Source organism: Eleutherodactylus coqui, chromosome 1 (assembly GCF_035609145.1).
Source record: "Eleutherodactylus coqui strain aEleCoq1 chromosome 1, aEleCoq1.hap1, whole genome shotgun sequence".
NCBI classification, from domain to species: domain Eukaryota; kingdom Metazoa; phylum Chordata; class Amphibia; order Anura; family Eleutherodactylidae; genus Eleutherodactylus; species Eleutherodactylus coqui.
The window spans coordinates 256144031-256166214 of record NC_089837.1 but is presented as its reverse complement, the minus strand read 5'-3'; the positions used below and the strand labels follow the sequence as shown (position 1 = coordinate 256166214).

Sequence of the window (22184 nt, the reverse complement as noted above, 5' to 3'; positions counted from 1 at the left end):
CACGGGTTTTGTGCAGATTATTTCCGCAGCTTGTGGACAAGATTTTCAAAATCTCATGCACTTTTCTGCTACTGTAAATGCAGCAGGATTTCCGTGCGGAGGGTCTGCACAGACATTCTGCGGCAGATCTGCCCTGTGTGAACCCCACCTTAGACATTATATCATCATAAATCAGCCCCCATAGACTTATTTGCATAGTTTGCAAATCCATGATTGAGGTTTTAAAACCCACTTTTTAAAATTTATATTAAAAGGTTCTCCATTTCTTCCACTGCTGCGACCCTGGCTGTCTGCTTACCTAAAGTGTTCACACACAGCCCCACAGTTCTACCAATTGAAAGTAAGTGCATTCCTGGTATCCCTGTGTGGGGGCATTTAACAGAGCTACATCAGATCAGACGGTTCACTATTGGGCTCTTGTATTCAGTAAAACGTTCCTTTCGCTAGTCGTCTGTTCAAACAACCTGATTTTTTCTATATGGCACTGCTTAACATTTGGAGAATGGTCCCATTTTATATGTAACACACATTTTACTTCTTTTCAATATTAATACTGCAATATAAACACTATTGCTTATTTATACAATACTAGCTGATATACCCAGCTTCGCCCGAGTTAATTTGGTGCTGGTGTTTATCTGGTGTTCACACAGAAAATCTTATGAAGTCGTGGTTACTTTAGAGATACCGAGGAAAAAAAATATGTTCACCAGATAGAAGAGAGATTTTCCTCAGACTGTATGTAAACATTTCCCTCCACAGAATGTCCACCTCTCACACACTGCTCATAACACACAGATCAGATAGATTCCTCTCAGTGTATAGGCAGATAGGAGAGAGATTTATATCAGACTGTATGTGAAAATGTCTCTCCACAGAATGTCCACCTCTCACACGCTGCTCTTAACACACAGATCAGATAGATTCCTCTCAGTGTTTAGGCAGATATGAGAGAGATTTATCTCAGACTGAATGTGAGAATGTCACCCCACAGAATGTGCCACCTCACACACTCTCATTTTTACCCTGAAAGGTAACGCCCCTTTTTATTCAAATTTCCTACCCAGACTGAAGGTTGCAGCCCCTTGCTATACTTAAAGGCATACTCCATCCCAGCAGTCCATGTCCACTTCCTTTTGTACTTTACAGCCTTTCAACACATACGACAGTCAGTTTTATTCCTGTCAGTATATACTCATATTTCTAAATGCGTTTTGTTTTGCTGAGAAGATAACTGTCTCATATATTGTGGGGTACAGATATGTTATTAGTTACATAACATAGGAATGGTCATGCCAAATTTCAAGTTTGTGTAGTACAGATGTGTGTTATTAGTTACATTACATAGGGGGTCACTTACTTTTATGCATAGGAATGAATAATCAAGTTGCAACCCTTTAAATTTCCAATATTTAGTATGCAAAGAATGGTCATGGCAAATTTCACATTTGTGCGGTAAAAATTTGTGTAATTATTAGTTGCATCAGAAAGTGAGAGAATTAAGATTACATACGTAAAATTTGGATGCTAATTCTTTTGTGCTTAGAATTGAATAATCGAGTTGGGACCCATTCGCTTTTCCTATTTATGACAATCAATGCTCGTGCCAAATTTCAAGTTTTTATGACATCAGGAAGTGAGAGAATTAGATTCCGTACGTAAAATTTGGACGCTAGTTCTTTTGCGCTAGAATTGAGTTGGGACCCATTAGCTTTTCCTATTTTGGATATAATCTATGATAGATAGATAGATAATCCATAATGCACACTTAAAAAAACATGGCTGCTGGCCAAAGCAGCCACCAGACATCATGATATAAATAGTATTTCCTATGACATTGATATTTCATTATCAGACATGTACATAACATAAAACTCTAGAAGAGTAACTATTTACATACATTTTGTCCACCTAAATGGTCACTACCTTTTCAACCAGCTTATGCTTATATGATTGTCAAAGTGATAACTAGCAAAACTGCTATTTACCTAAAATGATACTTTTGTGCTGAAAAATCCATCCAAAGTTTTAGTCACTAGGGGTCTCTCTTCCTACTAACTTGCTATGTACTACCTATAGCCATGTGACGTTAGCTCTGCTACTGGAAACAGCACGGCCACAGAACAGGATGCATATAAGGGGGATGAGAAGTGAAGGTGAGAGTCACATAGACGTACTGGTAAAGTGAAAGGTGTTTTCCAAGCAGCGCTTGCTGTCAGTGCTGGGATACACGGGGGTTGGAGGGGAAGCCTCTGCTCTGACCCCTGTGCAGTGGTCGATGCTCTTAATTACAGATCCAGCTTTCTTTTAAATCAATAGGAGCTGAGCCTGAAATTAGGAGCGCAGGACACTACACATGGGTTGAAGCAGAGGCTTCGACTCCGATCCTAGTGTATCCTGACACGGACATCCCTTTAATGGTGATTTATTGTTGTTTATTCCCATCTCCACTGCTCAGTACTGCTTTACACTATCCTACATTTGGATGTTTGCTTCTGTGTATGTTAAAATGAGCAGAATGTGCAGTTCAGCGAAAAAACAAAACTCTTTGAAAATGCTGATGGGTACAAGACGCTCCAGTTTCTCCCTTCCAGGATTGGACATTGACTGCCTCTCCCAGTTTGTGTATAAAGAGAGACCTGTCAAGGAGAAGGTGGTGGCCCCGTCCCCGGCAGTTTATTAATTTTTCTTCTGAAACGTCACGTAGTTTCAGATTAAAACATATACTTCACTTAAATGTGGATGCTTGTCTGGACTACATACTGCCCATGATTTCGGAAGCACTACCCTAGTGACAGGTTGCCTTTACTTGCATATGACATGCCGTGATGTAGGCACAATGCCAATGGTATGGAGAGTGCTTATGAACCCAAATGATCTACAAATCTTGTCCCAACTTCTTGACATTTTTTTTACTCATTCCCTTGAAACCATATATCAATATATTAATATAGCGTTATAGCACTGCCTCTGTTTAACAACAACAGATGGACATTTCAATTACCTGCTAAATCCTGAGGTAGTGATAAAGCCTCTGTTTCCAGTCCAGGTCAGATTCAGCCATTGGACTAATGTGCACCGAGGCAAAAGGTACTCCAGTGAAGAATCTGTCAAAGTGGCCCAATAAGGCTGTAAACTTAAATGGATGTACTGAAGTGGATCACAGCAATGCTGATAAAGGAGCTTGCAAGTTTGTGCCAGCCGACACAAGTCTGGAAGTGCTAAGTGGCTAATGATCAACTGGATTAGCTAGAAAAAAAATAAAATTGTAAAAAATGCACCAAGGAAAACATATGTAATATATCACATTTCCCAGCATATACAGCACAGTGTATGCTGCATGCACTGGGTGGATCCATGGGATTAGTTAGCCAAGTAAAGTTTTCTTCCATCAACCATCAGTAATTGTTAACAGACCTTGGTAATAAATAGAATGCAGTCAGAGTGAGTGAATGAGGCAATGACCTATATGGGGCTACATTAGTTTCTACTAAGGCAGATGAATCACGCTGTCTAAAGCTTTTCATAGCGTTGCCATGGAAAGCGCAGCCGCGGCGTCCACGAGCGGAGAATCATAGCGATTCTCCGCTCACGGCATTCAAATCACAGCATGCTGCGATCTGACGCAATTCTCCACAGTGAGCCTATCTGTCAGATAGGCTCAGTGCGTAGAACCGTCAGCTTTCTCCTGCTCCCGGGCAGCGGCTCCCGTGGTGGAGATCTGCCGCGGGATATCGCTACGCCCGTGGACAGACAGCGTAACAAAAAAAGTTTAGTACCATGTTAGCTAGTAGAGCAAAATGTGATTGTTCCCAGTGAGAAAAAAACAAGTAATCTTGTAGATTACATGATGTTATAGCGAGCTTTCAAACCTCTCAGGGTCTTTCCTCAGGCTTATGACTTACAAGATGAAACTTCTTACCGGAGGCCTCAGCATTTAAACCCTTACGCAATACTCCTCCCTGGACCTTCCTGGCTTCTGTGCATACGCCCACTGACAAAATAACAGATACAATCGCAGAAGCCGGGGAGGGCCTGGGAAATTCAAAATCTCCTGGCTACCAAAAGTAGACGAGAGCCTGGAGCAGTGACCGGTGGCCTCAATGTTTCTGGTCACGTAATAAAAAGGTAGCAATCCACCTTAGGCCGGTCTCACACAACTGGATAGGAATTGCGTATTCCGCATGCGCTTCATCCGCAGTAATACACGGATCAATCAAATGCATTGCATTACACAATTCCGCTCACATTAGTGGGTCAGAATTACGTAATCCACTCACAGAAAACAGAACACAGCATGCTCTATTGTACGGCGGATATCCATGACATAGAGCCCATTATGCTCCATGGTCGCGGATATACCCGTAGCCCATACGCAATTGTGTACGGGCGTGCGGGCATCCGCTTCATCACTAAGCGAAGGCACAGGAAATACAAACAAAAGGTGTACTGCGCAGGACTGCCTGTGTGAATACGCAGCTATGTGCAGTACATTACGTGGCCATACGCAGGGTGACGGCTGGGTTCACAACCAGTTTTCACTGCTGGCCTCCGAAGCAGATACCACATACAGCCATGTGACCCCGGCGTTATTCAGACCGTTACCTGTAATATGCAGTTTACAAGAAATCAAGCTTGAACGCTCGCTGTCCTGCAGCTCCAGGAGAAGTTTGTGTGTGAGACCCCTACACCCCAGCAAGCTTACGAGTCTGAGGAGGTGCGAAGGCTTACATTGCGCCACTTCTTACACCCCATCTCTGCCACTGAGGTCAAGAAATAATCCCCCAAAAAAGTGTTGGGTTTGCAGCAAGCATGGGAGGAGGAGGGATACCTAGTTTTATTGCCCCATGTGCCCATCCCAACCAGATGGGTGGAGGGTGTAGTATTTTTAGGGAGTCAATTTTTTTTTCTCCACAAGTGTGCAATGGGGCCTGGAATTTGAATGGCTGTGATTGGTTCATCGAGTACTGGTTCTGATTGGCTGAGCCCCCTCGGAAGAGATACTGAAGACAAGTGCTGGGAACAGGGAGAAGATGAGGCTGAGTTGACAGCACTTCTTAGGTGATGTATGCGTTTATTTTATTTTTTTTCTCCAGCTAGAGCTTAGTTTAGGGCTTTAACAATAGGATTTCGTATTGTAAAAGTTGCATTGCACCGCACGAAAACCGCGTTTTCATGTGATGCAAAAGAGAGGAAGGCTCCATAGGGAAACATGGGCTAAAAAACATTGCAAGTCGCGTGATTATTGCGAAACCCACAAGGTTTTTTATTGCAATGTCGCATTCTACAAAACATCGCAAATGTGAAGGTACCCATAAGAAAGCATGGGCTTCATACACATGCAATTTGTCGCAACGCGAGAAAATCACGCAACTTTGTTGCCCGTGTGAAAGAGGCCTTAAAGTGACATGTCAGATTTCCAAAATCTGGCCTGGTCATTAACCCTTTCCAATCCATTTATTTTTTCTCACCCATTCTCCCCAGCTCCAAATAAATTGGAGCTGGGGAGAATGGGTGAGAAAAAATACATTTTCCCTGCACCCTCCTGAACTGACAGAATTCAGGAGGGTGCAGGGAGGGACCTGCTTACCTGTCCGGCGTCTTCCGCATTCTCCTTCTGCCTCCTGGCTCGGCGATCCTGTGACCGCTGGGGTGAGGTGGCACCTGGTGGTCACATGATCGCCGGGCCGGGAGAAAGGAGGAGAATGCGCAAGACACCGGTCAGGTAAGCAGGTCCTCCCACGGTGCAGGCTCCCGACTCGGCGATCATGTGTCCGCTAGGGTCAGGTAACACCGGCGGTCACATGATCGCCAGCCGGAATCTCTATGCATTACATAGCGCTAATTGAGCGCTATGTGGTGGGAAATTATGATGTCGGGGCAGGCCCGACATTGGATTGGAAAGGGTTAATACGCAAACAGGCTTGGTGACTAAGTGGCTAAGAAGCAAATAGAAAAACAACCAACCAAAAAGAAGAAAAAACAAAACAAAAAAAACAAAACTCATGCTTCAAAATGCTGCAGGCAATTTTCCTCAGTTTGCTGTGGGTTTTTGATGCGGTTGCAGTTCCTACAGGTGAAATATTTATTTCACACGCTTCAACTGTAAAAACAGCAAAAGCATCAGAAACTGCATTTTTTTTAATGTTCACCTAAAGGCTGGGTTCACTCGGGGCAGGATTTTCTGCACAGAGATTCTTCCGGCAATTTTTATCCTGGCATAAAGCAGCAAAGAGGACAAGTTTTGCAAGAATCTCGTCCACCTGCTGTGAAGAAGCCATTGCGGCCAAGCCGTGCTAAATTCAAAGCAGCAGCATGTTAATTTTATCGCCCTTTCTCCTTTTAACCCCTTGAGTGGCGGGTTTCTTACCACCCTATCAGACCCACCAGGGCAGGTTTTTTTAAATGGTCTAATCATTTAATTTCAACTAATTTTGCAGTCGCGTTCCAAGAGCCATTACTTTTTTATTTTTCCATTGACACGGCCATATGAGGGCTTGTTTTTTGCGGGACAAGTTGTACTTTTTGATGGCATCATTTTTGGGTATATATAATGTATTGCATAACTTTTGTAAAAACATTTGTAGGGAGATTGGGGGAAAAAAAAAAGAAATTCTGCCGTTTGTTTTTGGGATTTAATTTTTATGGCGCTCAGCATGCAGAAAAAATAATGTGATATCATTATTCTCTGAGTAAACACGATTTCGTGATACCAAGTTTATACAGTTTTTGTATGTTTTGCTATTTTTGTACATTTAAAACATTTTTTTTTTCCCTTTAAGGTTTGCGTTTGTGTCGCCACATTCCAAAAGCGGTATTAATTTTTCTTTTCCATTGCCAAAGCCCCAGAAGGCCTTGTTTTTTGCAGGATGAACTCCAGTCTTCATTTATCTAATTTTTTGGAACATGTAAAATTTTGATCGCTTTTTATTCCATTTTTTTCTAGTGGCAAGATTAACAAAATCTGTAATTCTGCATGTTTTTTGTTTTTATTTTTCACTGCATTCTCTGAGCAATATAGATAATATATTAAAGTAATTCTACAGGCCAGTGCGATTATGCCAATACCAAATTGTAATATTTTTTTTTCCTTTTTCACGAGTTTTTTCACACTTAAAAAAAAAAAGTAATAAAAGTTTAAATCACCCTTCTTTGCCATATCTATAATAAAAAAATCTAAATCATAAAAGAAAAATACACATTTGGTATCACTACGTCCGTAAACGTCCGATCTATCAAAGTAGTGCATTATTTACCCCGCATGGTGAACGTAGTCCGAAAAAATTTAAAAAAAATAAAAAGCGCCAGAAATGCACTTTTTCAGTCACCCTGTCTCCAAGAAAAAATGCAATAAAAAGCAATCAAAAAATCGTATGTATTCCGAATTAGCACTAATGTCAACTACAGGACATCTCGCAAAAAACGAGCCCTTGCTCAACTATGTTGACGGAAAAATAAAAAAGTTATTGTGCGCAGAAGATGCAGCAGAAAATAACTTTAAAAAATTAAATGTCTTAAAAAAAATACAAGTACTACAGCAAAAAAAAAAAAACTATATAAGTTTGGTATCGTAGTAATCACACTGACCCATAGAATAAAGTTATCATGTCGTTTTTGTTGCAGTTTGTGTGCTGTAAAAACAAAGCAGACTGAAAGATGGCAGAATGTCGTTTTTTTAAAATTTTACTCCACTTAGAATTTCAGTACATTATTTGTTACTTTAACCCCTTCCCGCTGCAGGACGTAAATTTACGTCCTGGCAGCCTGGTACTTCCCGCAACAGGACGTAAACGTCCTGGGGATAGCGCGGGATCACATATGATCCCACGCTATCCCGCAGCGGGAGCCGGCTGTCAGTCACAGCCGGCGTCCCGCTGCAACAGTGGCGGGGCATCGGAGATGCGCCCCCTGCTGTTAACCCCCTCCCTGCCGCGATCTAAGTAGATCGCGGCAGGGAAAGTGTTCACAGAGGGAGCGCGCTCCCTCTGTGTCTCCGGCCGGCTCTCGCGATGTTATCGCGAGAGCCCGGCTGGTTGCTATGGCAACAGGACGCCGGATACCGGCGTCCTGTACTGCCACAGCCTATGATCGCTATAGTAAGCGATAAGGCATGGCAGGGAAGAAGCCTGCCATGCATTATCGCAGCGATCTGAAGTGTAACAGTAAAAGTCCCTCAGAGGGACACAAGTGTTGTAAAAAAAAAAAGAGAAAAATAAAAATGTCAAAAAAAAATGTCAAAAAACCCTTTTTTTATGCTTTTTCTCTTATTAGCATAAAAAAAATGTTAAAAATGAAAAACCCCACATATTTGGTATCAACGCGTCCGAAATGACGCGCACAATACATTGAACATGCTTTTTATCCTGCACGGCAAAAAGCGTAAAAAAAAGTGCTAAAAAACTGAGGCAAAATGCTAATTTTTAGCATTTTGCCTCCCATAAAGCGCAATAAAAGTGATAAAATAAAACAGATGTACCCCAAAATGGTACCAATAAAAAATACAGCTCGTCTCGCAAAAAATAAGCCCTCACAGAGCTCCGTACATTGAAAAATAAAAAAGTTATAGCACTTTGAATGCAATGAGTTTAAAACAAAATAAGAATTTCCAAAAAAAGGGTTTTTATTGTGGAAAAGTGAAAAAAACCTAAAAAAAATAATTTTGGTATCGTTGTAACCGTACCGGCCCGCAGAAAAAAATGTGTTGTATCATTTATGCTGCATAATTACCGCTTTAAAAAAAAAAAAAAAAAAAAATCTATGTACCCAAAAATGGTACCAAAAAAAATCTACAGTTCACCACGCAAAAAACAAGCCCTTATACGGCCGCGTCGATGGAAAAATAAAAAAGGTTATGGCTTTTGAAAAATGGAGATGAAAAAATACCAAAAATCGCTTGGTCCTCAACGCCAAAATAGGCCATGTCATTAAGGGGTTAAATAGCACCATTGAAAAATACAACTCGTCCCAAAAAACAAGCCCTCATACAGGGACGTCGATGAATAAAGAAAAGGAGTTATGATTTTTTTAAGCGGGATAAGGGGGGGGGGGGGGGGGGGGGGGAAGGGGGAAAAAGGAAAAAAGGGGCCGCATCATTAAGGGGTTAAATAATGTACTAACTTCCTTCTCTGGGTCATTATGACGCAGGGGTACGACATGTGTAATTTTATTTTTAATTTTTTACAAAGTAAAGGGAGACAAGTGTTTTTGTTTTTATTTTTTTACTTTTTTTTTTTAACTTTCTTTTTTTGTCCCTTTAGGAGACTTCCACAGAGACCCATCAGGACCCCCTGATCACATTCCGTGGGTCCGATGGTGACAGCCCTTTACATGCTGCAGTCACAGACTGCAGCATTTAAAGGGTTAACACAGCAAAGAGCGGAGGTTCTCTCTGATCTCTGCTGTAAGAGCTGGTGCCTGGTTGTCCTCTGACAGCCAAGCACCAGCTATCCCTGCCACAGAGACCATCGGCTTGCTTCTGACAAGCCGATGGTCTCTATGGCAACCTGTAAACAAACCACTGCAGGAGTTTGAATTCAGAAGCGGGAGATTGCCGGCAGATCGGCAATATCTACAAGCTTCTGTTTTTCAAAGTCCTGCACTGGTTCTCTGTGGGACTGTGCAGGCAGAGCACAATGCCACAGCTTGTGGCATTGTGCTCTGCAGCTCCCATAGTGATACATAGCCCGGAAATCTTCCGGGCTATATCGCTATGGGCAGTGGAGCTCGTTCCGGAAAATTTAATGGGGAGAGATGGCCACAGCAGAAGTTCCCTTCCATGCTTGTCCAGTATAGTGGATTGCACCGCATGCCTAAAGGAGTCTATGTGTTTGTCCAAAGTGGAATTGTGGCCAGGAGAGGGCGTCCAATCAGACTTCTTTTTGGCCCCAAGTTTTTCCTGTGTTTCTGTGCTTGAAAGTCCTGTGTTCTCTTTATCATGAAAGAATTCTTTCAGTCATAGTCTTCTGAAATATTCCTCCATGTCACTACAAAGTTCTGTTTTGTCAAGCGTTTTAGTGGGACAGAAGGAAAGTCCCCTGGAGAAAGCACTGAGCTCCACATTACTGGGGTTGTGAGATGACAGATGACTTATCCCTGTAATATAAGGCGTTGCAAGACCTGCTCACATGTACTGACTGCAGACAGGATACAGATCCCCAACACACAGCAGGACTAGAAGATCCCTGGGACATTCACATGTTCCACGTCCAATGTTGTGTACCTGATCCTGTGCAGCAAATGTCCTGTTGGGGGCCTTTATGTTGGAGAAACAGGGCAAAAACTGAAAGCAAGGATGAGATCTCATCGCCACATGATTAAACAGAGAAAGAGAGAATTTCCCGCGGCCGAGCACTTTTCTAACTATGGACATGACATAGGAGATATGAGAGTTTTGATATTGAAGGATGGTTTCAAGTCACAAAACCACAGAAGAATTTGGGAATATTAATTGATAACCTTTAACACGCTGAATACTGGGTTAAATTATTCCCCTGGATTTATGCGTGAATGGGAGGTGTGAGACATTTATTGCACAGATAAGACCCCCATCAACAGTAATTCAGGGACCATAAACTTTCACTTTCTTATCAGTGTTTAGCTAAAAATGTCTGTGTACCCCTTGTAGCATTTCTAGCCTGCTGACCTTTCACCCCCCCCACAGTAATTTAGGGACCATAAAACTTTCACTCCGCTATCAGTGCCTAGACAAAAAAAAGTTTGTTTTCTGTTGCAGACTTCCTTTTAAGTGCAAAGCAATCACATCCATGTCTGTGCCTTGTCATAAGTATGTATGTTATAAGTGTGTATAAATATCCATGCCTCTTCAGATCCAATCCATTTAAGCCTGAAGAAGAACCCTGCGTGGGTTCAGAAGCTTGCTGTAACATCATGCATTTTTGTTAGCCATTAAAAAGGTATCATATCTACAAAATTACGTGGTTTCTCTTGCTGGGAACAATCACATCTAACTTTCTGCGATATCGCCTATTGTTTAAGAGGGCCGGCAGCAGCAGCTCTGACCCCATTGAAAACAATAGGAGAACTCTGCAATCCTCTGCTGCAACTGTGACAGCCCTGGCAGGGATTCCCCTTATCCCTGCAGTGATGCAAGGCTGTTTTTATGTGAAAAACATCTTGCATACACGGGTTTCACATGGATGGCGAGGGTGATATTTGGCTGATATCGCCTTAGTCAATGAGCCCAGGGGGTATGTTCATACATGGTGGAAATGCTACGGAATGTCAGCTGCGGGAAATTCCACAGAAAATTCTGCAGCATTTCCTTAGAACAGAATTTGCAGCACCACATGCAAGGATTTTCAGGGGTAAGGCTTGAAATATAAGCCTTACCCCGAAAATCAGCCATGGCTGAAGAAAAAAAAAAAGTATACATCACCTCTCCCGTACTGTCCGGGGCTCTGCTGCATCATCTCCCCAGGTCCCGGCACTGATCTTCTCTTCTGGCCAGGGATTGAAAAATCCCTGCCTCCTGAAAGCGCTGACTGTGATTGGCTGCCAGCCAGCGCTTTCAGGAGGCGGGGTTTGTTCAATCCCTAGCCAGAATATGATGAAGAGAAAAAGTCCCAGGACCCGGGAAGAAGCTGCTGTGGCGAGGTGATGTATGTGGTTCTTTTTGCCTGCCATTAGGGCTTAGATTAGGGCTTTGACAGTAGGATTTCCTACTGTCAAAATTGCATCGCAACACACGAAAACTGCGTTTTCGTGCGACGCAACAGAGAGGAAGGCTCCATGGGGAAACACAGGCTACAAAACCTCACAAGTTGCGGGCATATCGCCAGACCTACAAGGTTTTTGTGTCAAGTTGTTGCATGCTACAAAACATCACGTGTGAAGGAACCCATAGCAAAGCATGGGCTTCACATACATGCGATTTGTAGCAATTAGACTTTGTCGCTTGTGTGAACGAGGCCTAAAGGAAATGTGAGAGAATCTACCAACCACAAGATTTTCAACATGACTGACACATATGGATCAATTTGGTTATTCCTTGATTATCTTATTTTCTCTTTGGGAAAATGTTAATATTGAGTCTAATAAAGTATACGTTTTTAACCCCTTCCCGCCACAGGATGTAAGTATACATCCTGGCAGTGCGGTACTTAATGCAACAGGACATACACTTACGCCCTGTGGATAGCGCGATATCAGAAGAGATCCCGCGCAATCTGGGATGGCCAGCCTCCCACTGCAACAGTGGGGATGTTTTGGGACAGCAGCTCCCACTGTTAACCCCTTACACACCTGAATCTATGTAGATTGCGGCATGTAAAGGGCTCACAGAGGGACGGAGCGCCCTCTGTGACGTCATCGAACACCCACGATGTAATCACAGAGGGCCGACGGGTTCCAATAGAAACAGGACGCCATAGTCTATGATTGCTATTACTAGCGATAAGGCATAGCAAGACCGAAGTCCTTCAAGTCACCTACAGGGATATAAAAAGTGTAGAAAAAAAAAAAAAGTTAAAAAAAACCTCCTCTTTTGTGCTTTTTCCCCAATTGGTATAAGAAAATGTAAAAAAAATTAAAATCCTACATATTTGGTATCGTCGAATCCATTACGACTCAAACAAATTGAACACACTTTTTATCCTGAAAGGCAAAAAGTGTAAAAAAAAACAAAAACTGAGAAAAATGTTACTTTTTTTATTTGTTTCCCAAAAAGCACAATAAAAGTGATCAAAAAAGCAATATGTACCCCAAAACGACATCTCGTTATGCAAAAAACAAGCCCTCACAGAGCTCCGTCCATGGAATAATAAAAAAGTTATCGGACTTTGAGTGCAGTGATTTAGAAAAAATATATAATTTCCAAAAAAGGGTTTTATTGCGGAAAAATGGAAAAAGCTTGAGGTATTGTTGTAATCATACTGACCCATAGAAAAAATGTATTGTGTCATTTATGCTGCATGATTAATGCTGTTAACCAAAACCCCCAAAAAACAAATGGCAGAATCAATATTTTCTCTTATCATAAAAAAAAAAATTATTAAAAGTTTTACAATATAGGTCTATGTACCCAAACATGACACAAATAAAAAAAATTACAGTTTGCCATGCGAAAAACAAGGCCTCATACACCCATGTCAACGGAAGAAAAAAAAAAATTATGGCTTTTGACAAGTGGAAATGACAATTCCCCAAAAATCGTTGCATTCTTATACCCAAATAGGCCATATCCTTAAGATCTTAAATGGGGTGTTTTGCTGTTTTTTGAGGAGCAAACAGTACTTTTTATTGGTACCATTTTTGGGTCCATAATAATTTTTGATCACTTAAAGGGGTTGTCCCGCGATAGCAAGTGGGGTTAAGCACTTCTGTATGGCCATATTAATGCACTTTGTAATATACATCGTGCATTAAATATTGGCCATACAGAAGATATACACTTACCCCCTCCGGTGCTGGCGCCCCCGTCTCCATGGCGCCGACCAAAGCCGCCTTCTGCCTGGATTAGACGCACTTGCGCAATCTGCCCTCTTCTGTCCGGCTCCGGCGTGCTCGCGCCGCAGAGGTCTTCTGTGCATGCGCAGAAGTCCTGTGCGGCGCGAGCACGCCGGAGCGGCCCCTTCAGCGCAAGCGCGTCTAATCCAGGCAGAAGGCGGCTTTGGTCGGCGCCATGGAGACGGGGACCCCAACACCGGAGGGGGTAAGTGTATAACTTCTGTATGGCCAATATTTAATGCACGATGTATATTACAAAGTGCATTAATATGGTCATACAGAAGTGTATAACCCCACTTGCTGCCGCGGGACAACCCCTTTAATATTAAATCTTTGGGGGGTTAATGGAGTGCTAATAAAAACTGCAAATCCGCCGTCGTGTTGGTTCTTTTTGCTTTTGAAACAATGTCCACTGTATAGCATAATTCAGGGGTCCCCAACTCCAGTCCTCAGGGACCCCCAACAGGTCATGTTTTCAGGATATGCTATGGTAAGAACACCTGTGGCAATGTCTGAGGTACCGACCATTACATCACCTGTGCAACACTGAGGAAATCCTGAAAACATGACATGTTGGGGGTCCCTGAGAACTGGAGTTGGGGAATGCTGGCATAGATAAAGCAATATTTTAACCCCTTAGTGACCAAGCCTGTTTACGCCTTAATGACCAGGCCAAGTTTTGCAAATATGACACGAGTCACTTTAGCATGGAAAAAGACCAGAAAGGTTTTGCATATCCAAGCGATTCTGACATTGTTTTTTCGCCACATATTGTACTTCATTTAGGTGGAAAAAAAAGATCGATAGAATTTGTGTTTATTTATTAAAAGCGCCAAAATTGGGAAAATTTTGAAAAAATCGTCATTTTTTCACATTTCCAACTGCAATATCTCAAATATGTGCAAACATAATATAGAAATTTTTGCTAAGATTTATATTTCCATCCGTTTACTTTATTTTGGACGCACATTGGAAAAACTTTCGTTTTTTTTTTAACCATTTAGGAGACGTACAAATGTAACATTACTTTTTAGCATTTTGAGGAACACTGTTTTCCTACACCAATCCAAGATTGGAAAGGCTCATAGGAGTCAAAATGATAGATACCCCCACAAGTGACCCCATTTTAAAAACTACACCCTTTAACGTATTCACTGAGGGGTGTCATGAGTATTTTGACCCCACAGTTTTTTTTCAGGAGTCAATGCAATTTAGTTTTTTTGTACAGCACATATATGAATGAAGACTTGCACCCCAAAACGGATACCCCTGTTTCTCCCGTGCTCAGAAACATACCCATTGTGGCCCTAATCATATGTCTGGATGCACAATGGGGCCCAAAATGAAAGGAGCAACCGGTGGCTTTCGGAACAGAAATTTTGCTTGAAGGAGATTTAGTCCCCATTGCCCACTTGTAGAGCCCTTGAGTGACCAAAACGATGGAGAACCCCCACAAGTGACCCCATTTTGAAAAGTAGACCCCTTAACGAATTTATCTAGGGGTACGATGACTTTTTTGACTTCACAGTTTTTGAATGAATCTAAGCCAAGCCGAAGGAAAAAAAATACGATTTTCATTTTTTTGGTAATTCTGTCATTTCAAAAGCAGTTTTTTTTGTACCGCACATATATGAATGAAGACTTGCACCCCAAAATGGATACCCCTGTTTGTCCTGTGCTCAGAAACATACCCATTGTGGCCCTAGTATTACGTCTATATGCACAATGGGGCCCAAAATGAAAGGAGCAACCGGTGGCTTTCGGAACAGAAATTTTGCTTGAAGGAGATTTAGTCCCCATTGCCCACTTGTAGAGCCATTGAGTGACCAAAACGATGGAGAACCCCCACAAGTGACCCTATTTTGAAAAGTAGACCCCCTAACGAATTTATCTAGGGGTATGATGACTTTTTTGACTTCACAGTTTTTGAATGAATCTAAGCCAAGCAGAAGGAAAAAATTATGATTTTCATTTTTTTGGCAATTGTGTCAATTTAAAAACTGTTTTTTTTGGAAAGTGTACATAGGAATGAAGACGTATACCCCAAAATAGATACCCCCGTTTGTCCCGTGTTCAGAAACATACCCATTGTGGCCCTAATCTACTTAAAGGAAACATAGCTAGGTCTATAATGGAAGGAGCACCCGTTGGATTTCAGGGTACAACGGAATAAATTCCAGTCCCCATTGCCCACATGTAGAGCCATTGAGCGTCCAAAACGATAGAGAACCCCCACAAATGACCCCATTTTAAAAACTAGACCCCTTAACAAATTCATCGAGGGGTGTACTGCATATTTTGACCCCAAAGTATTTGAATGAATCTAAGCAAAGCAAAAGGAAAAAATTACGATTTTCATTTGTTTGGCAATTTTGTCAATTTAAAAACCGTTTTTTTTTTACAGCACACATAGGAATGAAGACTTTCACCCCAAAATGGATACCCCCGTTTGTCCCGTGTTCAGAAACATACCCATTGTGGCCCTAATCTACTTACAGGACACATGGCTAGGTCCATAATGGAGGGAATGCCCGCTGGATTTCAGGGCAGAACTGAATAAATTCCAGGCCCCATTGCCCACTTATACGGAAAAAAATTTGACTTCCTAAAAATAAGCCGGAAGGGTCCATGGAGGATAATCGCATCTGGATTCAAATGCGGAAGCCTCCGAGAAGATGTTTCATCTCCTCTCACCGATCGCATCGGTGAGGGGAGATGAAACTGCCACTTTTTAAAGAACTTTTACGTGATCGTCATTATGCATAGGATAACGGCGATCACGTGACCAGTAACCGCATACCGCGGCCCCCCGTGACATCTCCAGGCTCTTGGCTACCTTTTGTAGCCAGCAGCAGGGAGATTTTATATTTCTTGGGCAATATTTCACTTTTGCGCATGCGTCCGCTATCATGCTGACGGGCGCATGCGCCGAAGCTGGGGTAAGATCCGCGGATCAAAATCCCACCAGGGAACAAATCCTTGGGTACGTAATTTCATCCCCTCTTACTGATACGATCCGTAAGGGGAGATGAAACTAACTTTTTAAACTTTTTTTTACTTTTAACTTTTTTTTTTTTCTTCTTACTTTTTAACTTTATATGATCACCGTTATCTGATGGATAACGATGATCATATGACTGGAAACCGCATACAGCGGTCCCCAGTCATATCTCCCTGCACTCGGCTATCTGTGACAGCCGGGTGCAGGGAGATTTTGAATTTGCCGGGCTCGCCGGCTTCTGCGCATGCGCGGCGCATCGGCACATCGCAGAAGCCAGCGGGGTGTCCCGACACCGGCCGGAGGTCATCGGCGGACCTGAGGTGAGTATTTTCACCTCCCCTCATGGATCCGATCCATGAGTGGAGGTGAAACTTTTCTTTTTTTACACTTTTTTTCACTTTTCCGCGATCGTCGTTATCCATTGTATAACGGCGATCGCGGTACCGGGTACCGGGGACCGCTCACCGCAGTCCCCGCTGACATCTCCTGCCTCCCGGCTACCTACAGGAGCCGGGAGATTTAAAGTCTCCCGCGCCGCCCGGCCTTCTGCGCATGCGGCTGACGTAATGCTGCCTGGCGCGCATGCGCAGAAGGACGGCTACGGCGCCCGGAGCATCGGGACAGCGGGAGTCGTGCGGCGGACCTCGGTGAGTAATTTCAGCTGCTCCGATGGATCCGATCCATCAGAGCAGCTTAATCTTTAACTTTTATTGCACTTTTATTAACTTTTTTGCAATCGGCGCTATCCATTGCATAGCGCCGATCGCAATGCCGGGGGGGGGGGGCTCCGAACAGCCCGGGATGACAGCTCCATGCTGTCAGCTACCTGCGGACACCGACAACATGGAGCTGTCACGTCCACAGCCCGAGGGGCATTATTCTCTGCAGGACACGTTTTTACGTCCTCAGAGAATAAAGCCCACTTCGGGAGGATGTAAAAACACTATGGGCTGGTCGTTAAGGGGTTAATAGTTTGGATTACAGGATGCAGTAATACCAGTTACCAATGTTTGAGTATAAGATGCAACTGAGCAAGAAAAATAGGAAAAAATATTTCATGCAAATTAAAACATTCCTGGTGTATCCCTTTCTTTTTTTGTATTGTAGGGTAGGAGCTGGAGGGGTAAGGCCTCATGTCCACGGGCACGTACGATGGAATACTGCAGCGGTGTTCACCCGTGCCCACAGCCATGAGGCCAAAAATGTCATTATACTCACTTGCCGGATGCTGCGGGTCTCCCCTCTGTCGCGGCCGGATCTTCCCTTCTCTGCTTGGCGGATGTGCTCGGCACGCCGGCAGCGCGCCGTGCGCACTTTTCTTTTACTCTCCTACACTCCCACAGATCCAAAGCACAGCACAACGACAGCTGCGGGTGTGCCATGGATCTGGATGTCTTCCATTGACTTCAATGGAAGCGGTGGGAGCAGTCTGTGCCGGAGATCCACAGGAAAATGGAGCATGCTGCAATTTAAACCCGCACGCCGGAAAATAAATTAAAAAAACAAAAAAAAAACAAAAAAAAAAAAAAACACATCCACATGCATTTATTTGCCCTGCGGATGCTAATGCATCCCTATGAGCTTCTGGAGCTGCGGATCTCCCGCGTGGAATTTATAGTTAAAATCCACACGTGGACATTGGGCAAGAATTTTGCCATGTTCAAATTCACACGACTTCATTTTGTGCCCTTTCACAATGGTTTGCACTTACTGCATTTGCAGTGAATAAAATCTGCTGGGAAAACCTGTAGCTTTCTTTTATGCAACACCTAAATCAGCCTGCAGATCTGAAAATTGGCAGCATGATTATTCTCCACTGTTCTTTCTGCTGTGAGTGCTAAAACCCCATTTACTTACATTTTACTCTACTTTGTTGTGGTATTTTGGCATGGATTCTGCAGTCATAATACCCAACAATTCTGCTCTGTGTGAACTCATCCTTATACTGCTCTGCTGTATGCACAGACACAACTCTGCTTTAGGCCTCGTTCACACTGACAACAAAGGCGCGAGATTTTCTCGCTGTGCGACAATGCTACAAATCACATGCTTTCCTATGGGTTCCTTCACATTAGTGATGTTTTGTAGCATGCTACATTGCTAATCAAAAACATTTAGGGTCCCGCGATATGCACGCAACTTGTGAGGTTTTGTAGCCAATGTCTCCCTACGGAGCCTTCCTTTCTGTTGCATTGCATGGCACAAAAATACAGTTTTTGTGCGGTGTGATGCAACTTTGACAGTAGAAAATCCTACTGTCAAAGCCCTAAACTATGCTCTCGTTGCAGAAAAAAACAGAAAACAAAACAAAAAAAAAAAAACACATACATCACCTAATAAGCGCTGTCCTTGGCAATTGTCTTCAGCATCTTTTCTGACTGGGGATTAGAAAATCCCCGCCTTCAGGAAGCGCTGCCTCTGGTTGGCTGACGGACGCCACTCAGCCAATGAGAGCCAGCGCTTGATGAAATCAATGAATGGCTGTAATTGGTTCATTGAGCGCTGGCTCCGATTGGCTGAGCATCACAGCACTCAGCCAATCAGAGGCAGCACTTCCTAGAGGTTGGGGAGAAGATGGGACGGAGCTGGACAGCAGCTTCTTAGGTGATTTTTTTTTTTACCCCTTGCAGCTTGGGCTTATTTTCGGGGTAGAGCTTATATTTTAAGCCCCCCCCCCCTCCCGATATCCTTGCAAGTGCTGCTACAAAGTAACGCGACTTTGAAGAGCCACAAAACACAATATCGCAGCAATATCGCATGGATAACCGATGCGATATCACTGTCATTTTCTCACGTCCATTTCATGTCGACCGTGTGAAGAAGGTCATATAAACAGACGCACTGCCCTGCTGCAGTCAGGGGTTGCCAAGTTGTAAACTCTTAATTGTCATCATTAGTAGAGTGGCGAAGGTTCAGCTCTACGGACCCCTGCCGATCAGCTGGTAACTGGGCCTTTGTGCTTATGCACTGAGCTCATTTCTGCAGTCAGCACTAAGCTCTATTCTCACTGTAGTGGCTAGGCTAGGTATTGCAGGCCAAGTTCCCATTCATTTCCATGCCCGTAACACCAAGTCTGGCCACGGCAGTGAGAACAGATCTACATACATAGTATGTTAGACTGAAAAAAAAACAAAAAAAAAAAACAAGTGTCCATCCAGTTCAGCCCATTTCCACCCTCTTGTTGACTCAGAGGAAGGCAAAAAACAAAACAAAAAAAACAGTGAGCCAGAAGCCGATTTACCCCTTATTTTGAAGGTGGGGGGGGGGGGGGGGGGGAAACAAATTTCTTCCTGACTCTATAATGGCAGTCAGAATAATCCCTGGATCAATGTTTGAAAAGTTCCTACCCGAGTCCAAGACCGTCAGTCGGAAGATACCCGTGTCATCATCGCTTCTCTAGTTATTTAATGTCTATATCCTGTAGTGTCTTAGTGCTCTAAAAACACGTCTAGGCCCCTCGTAAACTCCCATAACAATTTTGCCATCCCCACGTCCTCAGGCAGAGAGTTCCACAGTCTCACTGCTCTTACAGTAACCCCTGCCCCCCGTGTTTGTGATGAAACCTGCTTTCCTCTAAACGTACAGGGCACCCCCTTGTTACCGTCATAGTCCTAGTCCTGGGTATAAACAGATAATGGGAGATATCCTTGTATTGTCTCCTAGTGTATTTATACATATTTATTTGGTCACCCCTTTACCATCTTTTTTATAGGGTGAATAATCCTGATGTCGATAGCCTCTCTGGGTACTCTAATCCTCCCATTCACAGTATTCATAAGAATAATGTTTTTGCCCCTCGCCCCTATACCTCTTTTAATGCACCCCAAGACTTTATTTGCCTTTGCCACAGCTGACTGGCATTGATTGCTCCAGTTAAGTCTACAGTCAACTAGTACTCCTAGGTCTTTTTCCATATCACTTTTCCCTAGCAGTATCCCATTTAGTGTATATTGGTGACATCAATTTCTCCTGTCTATGTGCATAACCTTACATTTATTAATGTTGAACTGCATTTGCCATTTTTTTTTGCTTATCTAGATCCATTTTCATCCACACATTGTCCTCCGTTGTATTAATTATCTTGTACAATTTCGTATTGTCTGCAAATATTGATATTTTATGCAGTCCCTCTATCAGGTAGTTCGCTAAATGTATTGAACAGAATAGGTCCCAATACTGAACCCTGTGGCACCCCACTAGCCATGGTGGTCCAATCAGAGTACGATCCATTTATTACCACCCTCTGCTTTCTATCTTCGAGCCAGTTCTTTATCCAGATACATACCTAGACCGAGCTGTCTCATTTTATATATCAACCTATTACGCGGCACTGTGTCAAATGCTTTGGAGAAATCGAAATATACAAGATCAATAGACTCTCCCAGGTCCAGCCTAGAACTTACTTTGTTGTCAAACCAACTTGATCAGCTTCTAGAGGATCAACACCTCATTAACCCATGCTGATGAGAAGTTATACCAGTGTTTTCCTTGAGGTATTCCAGGATGGCATCTCTCAGAAACCCCTTGAATATTTTTCCAATTATTGAAATGAGACTTACCGGCCTGTAGTTACTTTCAGGACATAAGCACAAAAGCCCAGCTTACAGGTGATTGGTCGGGGGTCCACATGGCAGATTTTTGCTAATCTACTATTGTGGGCCTATCATAAGGATAAGCAATCAATTGTTTACAACTGGACAAGCGTATGGGGCGTGCTTGGCACATGCTTGACATACAGTTACATTGTAGGTCATAAAGAGGTTAAAATACACACAGGTGGTATTTGGAAAGGGGAGAAGTTATCCATAGGAACCACTTTGGTCACCACTTTTATTTTCCAAATGGCATTAACAATTTGGTCTCTATGGACAACCACTACCCTTTTAACTTGCAATACTTCTTTATAGCAAGTCCTGCCCTGCATTAATGAGGGATCCCCATTTTCAACATTTACGGTATGTGCCCATGTAGCAGAAAATAGTTTGGTCGACAACATTTTCACCTACGTGGGAACATAAAAACAGAATATGTGATAAATGCCGGTAGGCGAGGGTCCCAGACATTCAACCAGAACCTATTAGGAGAATGGTACCTTCTTGTTTGGAAGTTTTTTTTTCCTTAACTCCCATAGACACAGGTAAGTGTGGCCACCTCTCCACACCTTTTGGACCCCCACTTATCATATGTGCTTACCAGTGAAAAACTTTAGTAGGCACATAAATGATCCATTTTATGCAAAGCACATTTTAGCATTCATAAAAGCTAGTGGCCAGTTAATGTAGGATTTGGGTGCATGAAACACCACCACGGACGTAACAGCATGACATCACTTGTATTTTCCAAAGACTGCCAGCGATCTTACCTCATAAGGCAGCTTGTCAAAGTAGCCATTATTTGTCCAATCCCTGAGGCTGGAGCTACTGAACTGATTAGTAAGGCAATCAATTCCACAGCCATCTCTATCATCATATTCATCTTCATCCAAGTCATTCATATCAATGGTTGAGGTTTTCAATGACAGCATCGGCTTCTCCTTTACACCATGTAATTCCACAGCGTCCAACTCCGTGTAGTATTCCAAAACAGAGCTATTAGTTTCCAGGCGTAACAGATTTGTTGGGAAATCGATTTCTTTTATACAGGGTGTGAACTGGCGGGCCTGAGGACAATGGACAGGTGTGGGTTCTGCCGACCAGATAGCTTCCCATCTAGACATGGC

General features: G+C 43.0%; 1 protein-coding gene across 1 annotated transcript in view; it reads right to left on the bottom strand.

The window, feature by feature from the left end:
- FBXL4 (F-box and leucine rich repeat protein 4) overlaps positions 1-22184 on the bottom strand; it is a 67612-nt gene that overhangs the window by 36560 nt on the left and 8868 nt on the right. Inside the window, exons 3-4 of the mRNA XM_066608157.1 lie at positions 21828-22173; positions 3005-3249 (exon numbers count right to left, since the gene is read on the bottom strand). Coding sequence (XP_066464254.1) covers positions 3005-3249; positions 21828-22173 — 591 coding nt within the window. The remainder of the gene's footprint in view (positions 1-3004; positions 3250-21827; positions 22174-22184) is intronic.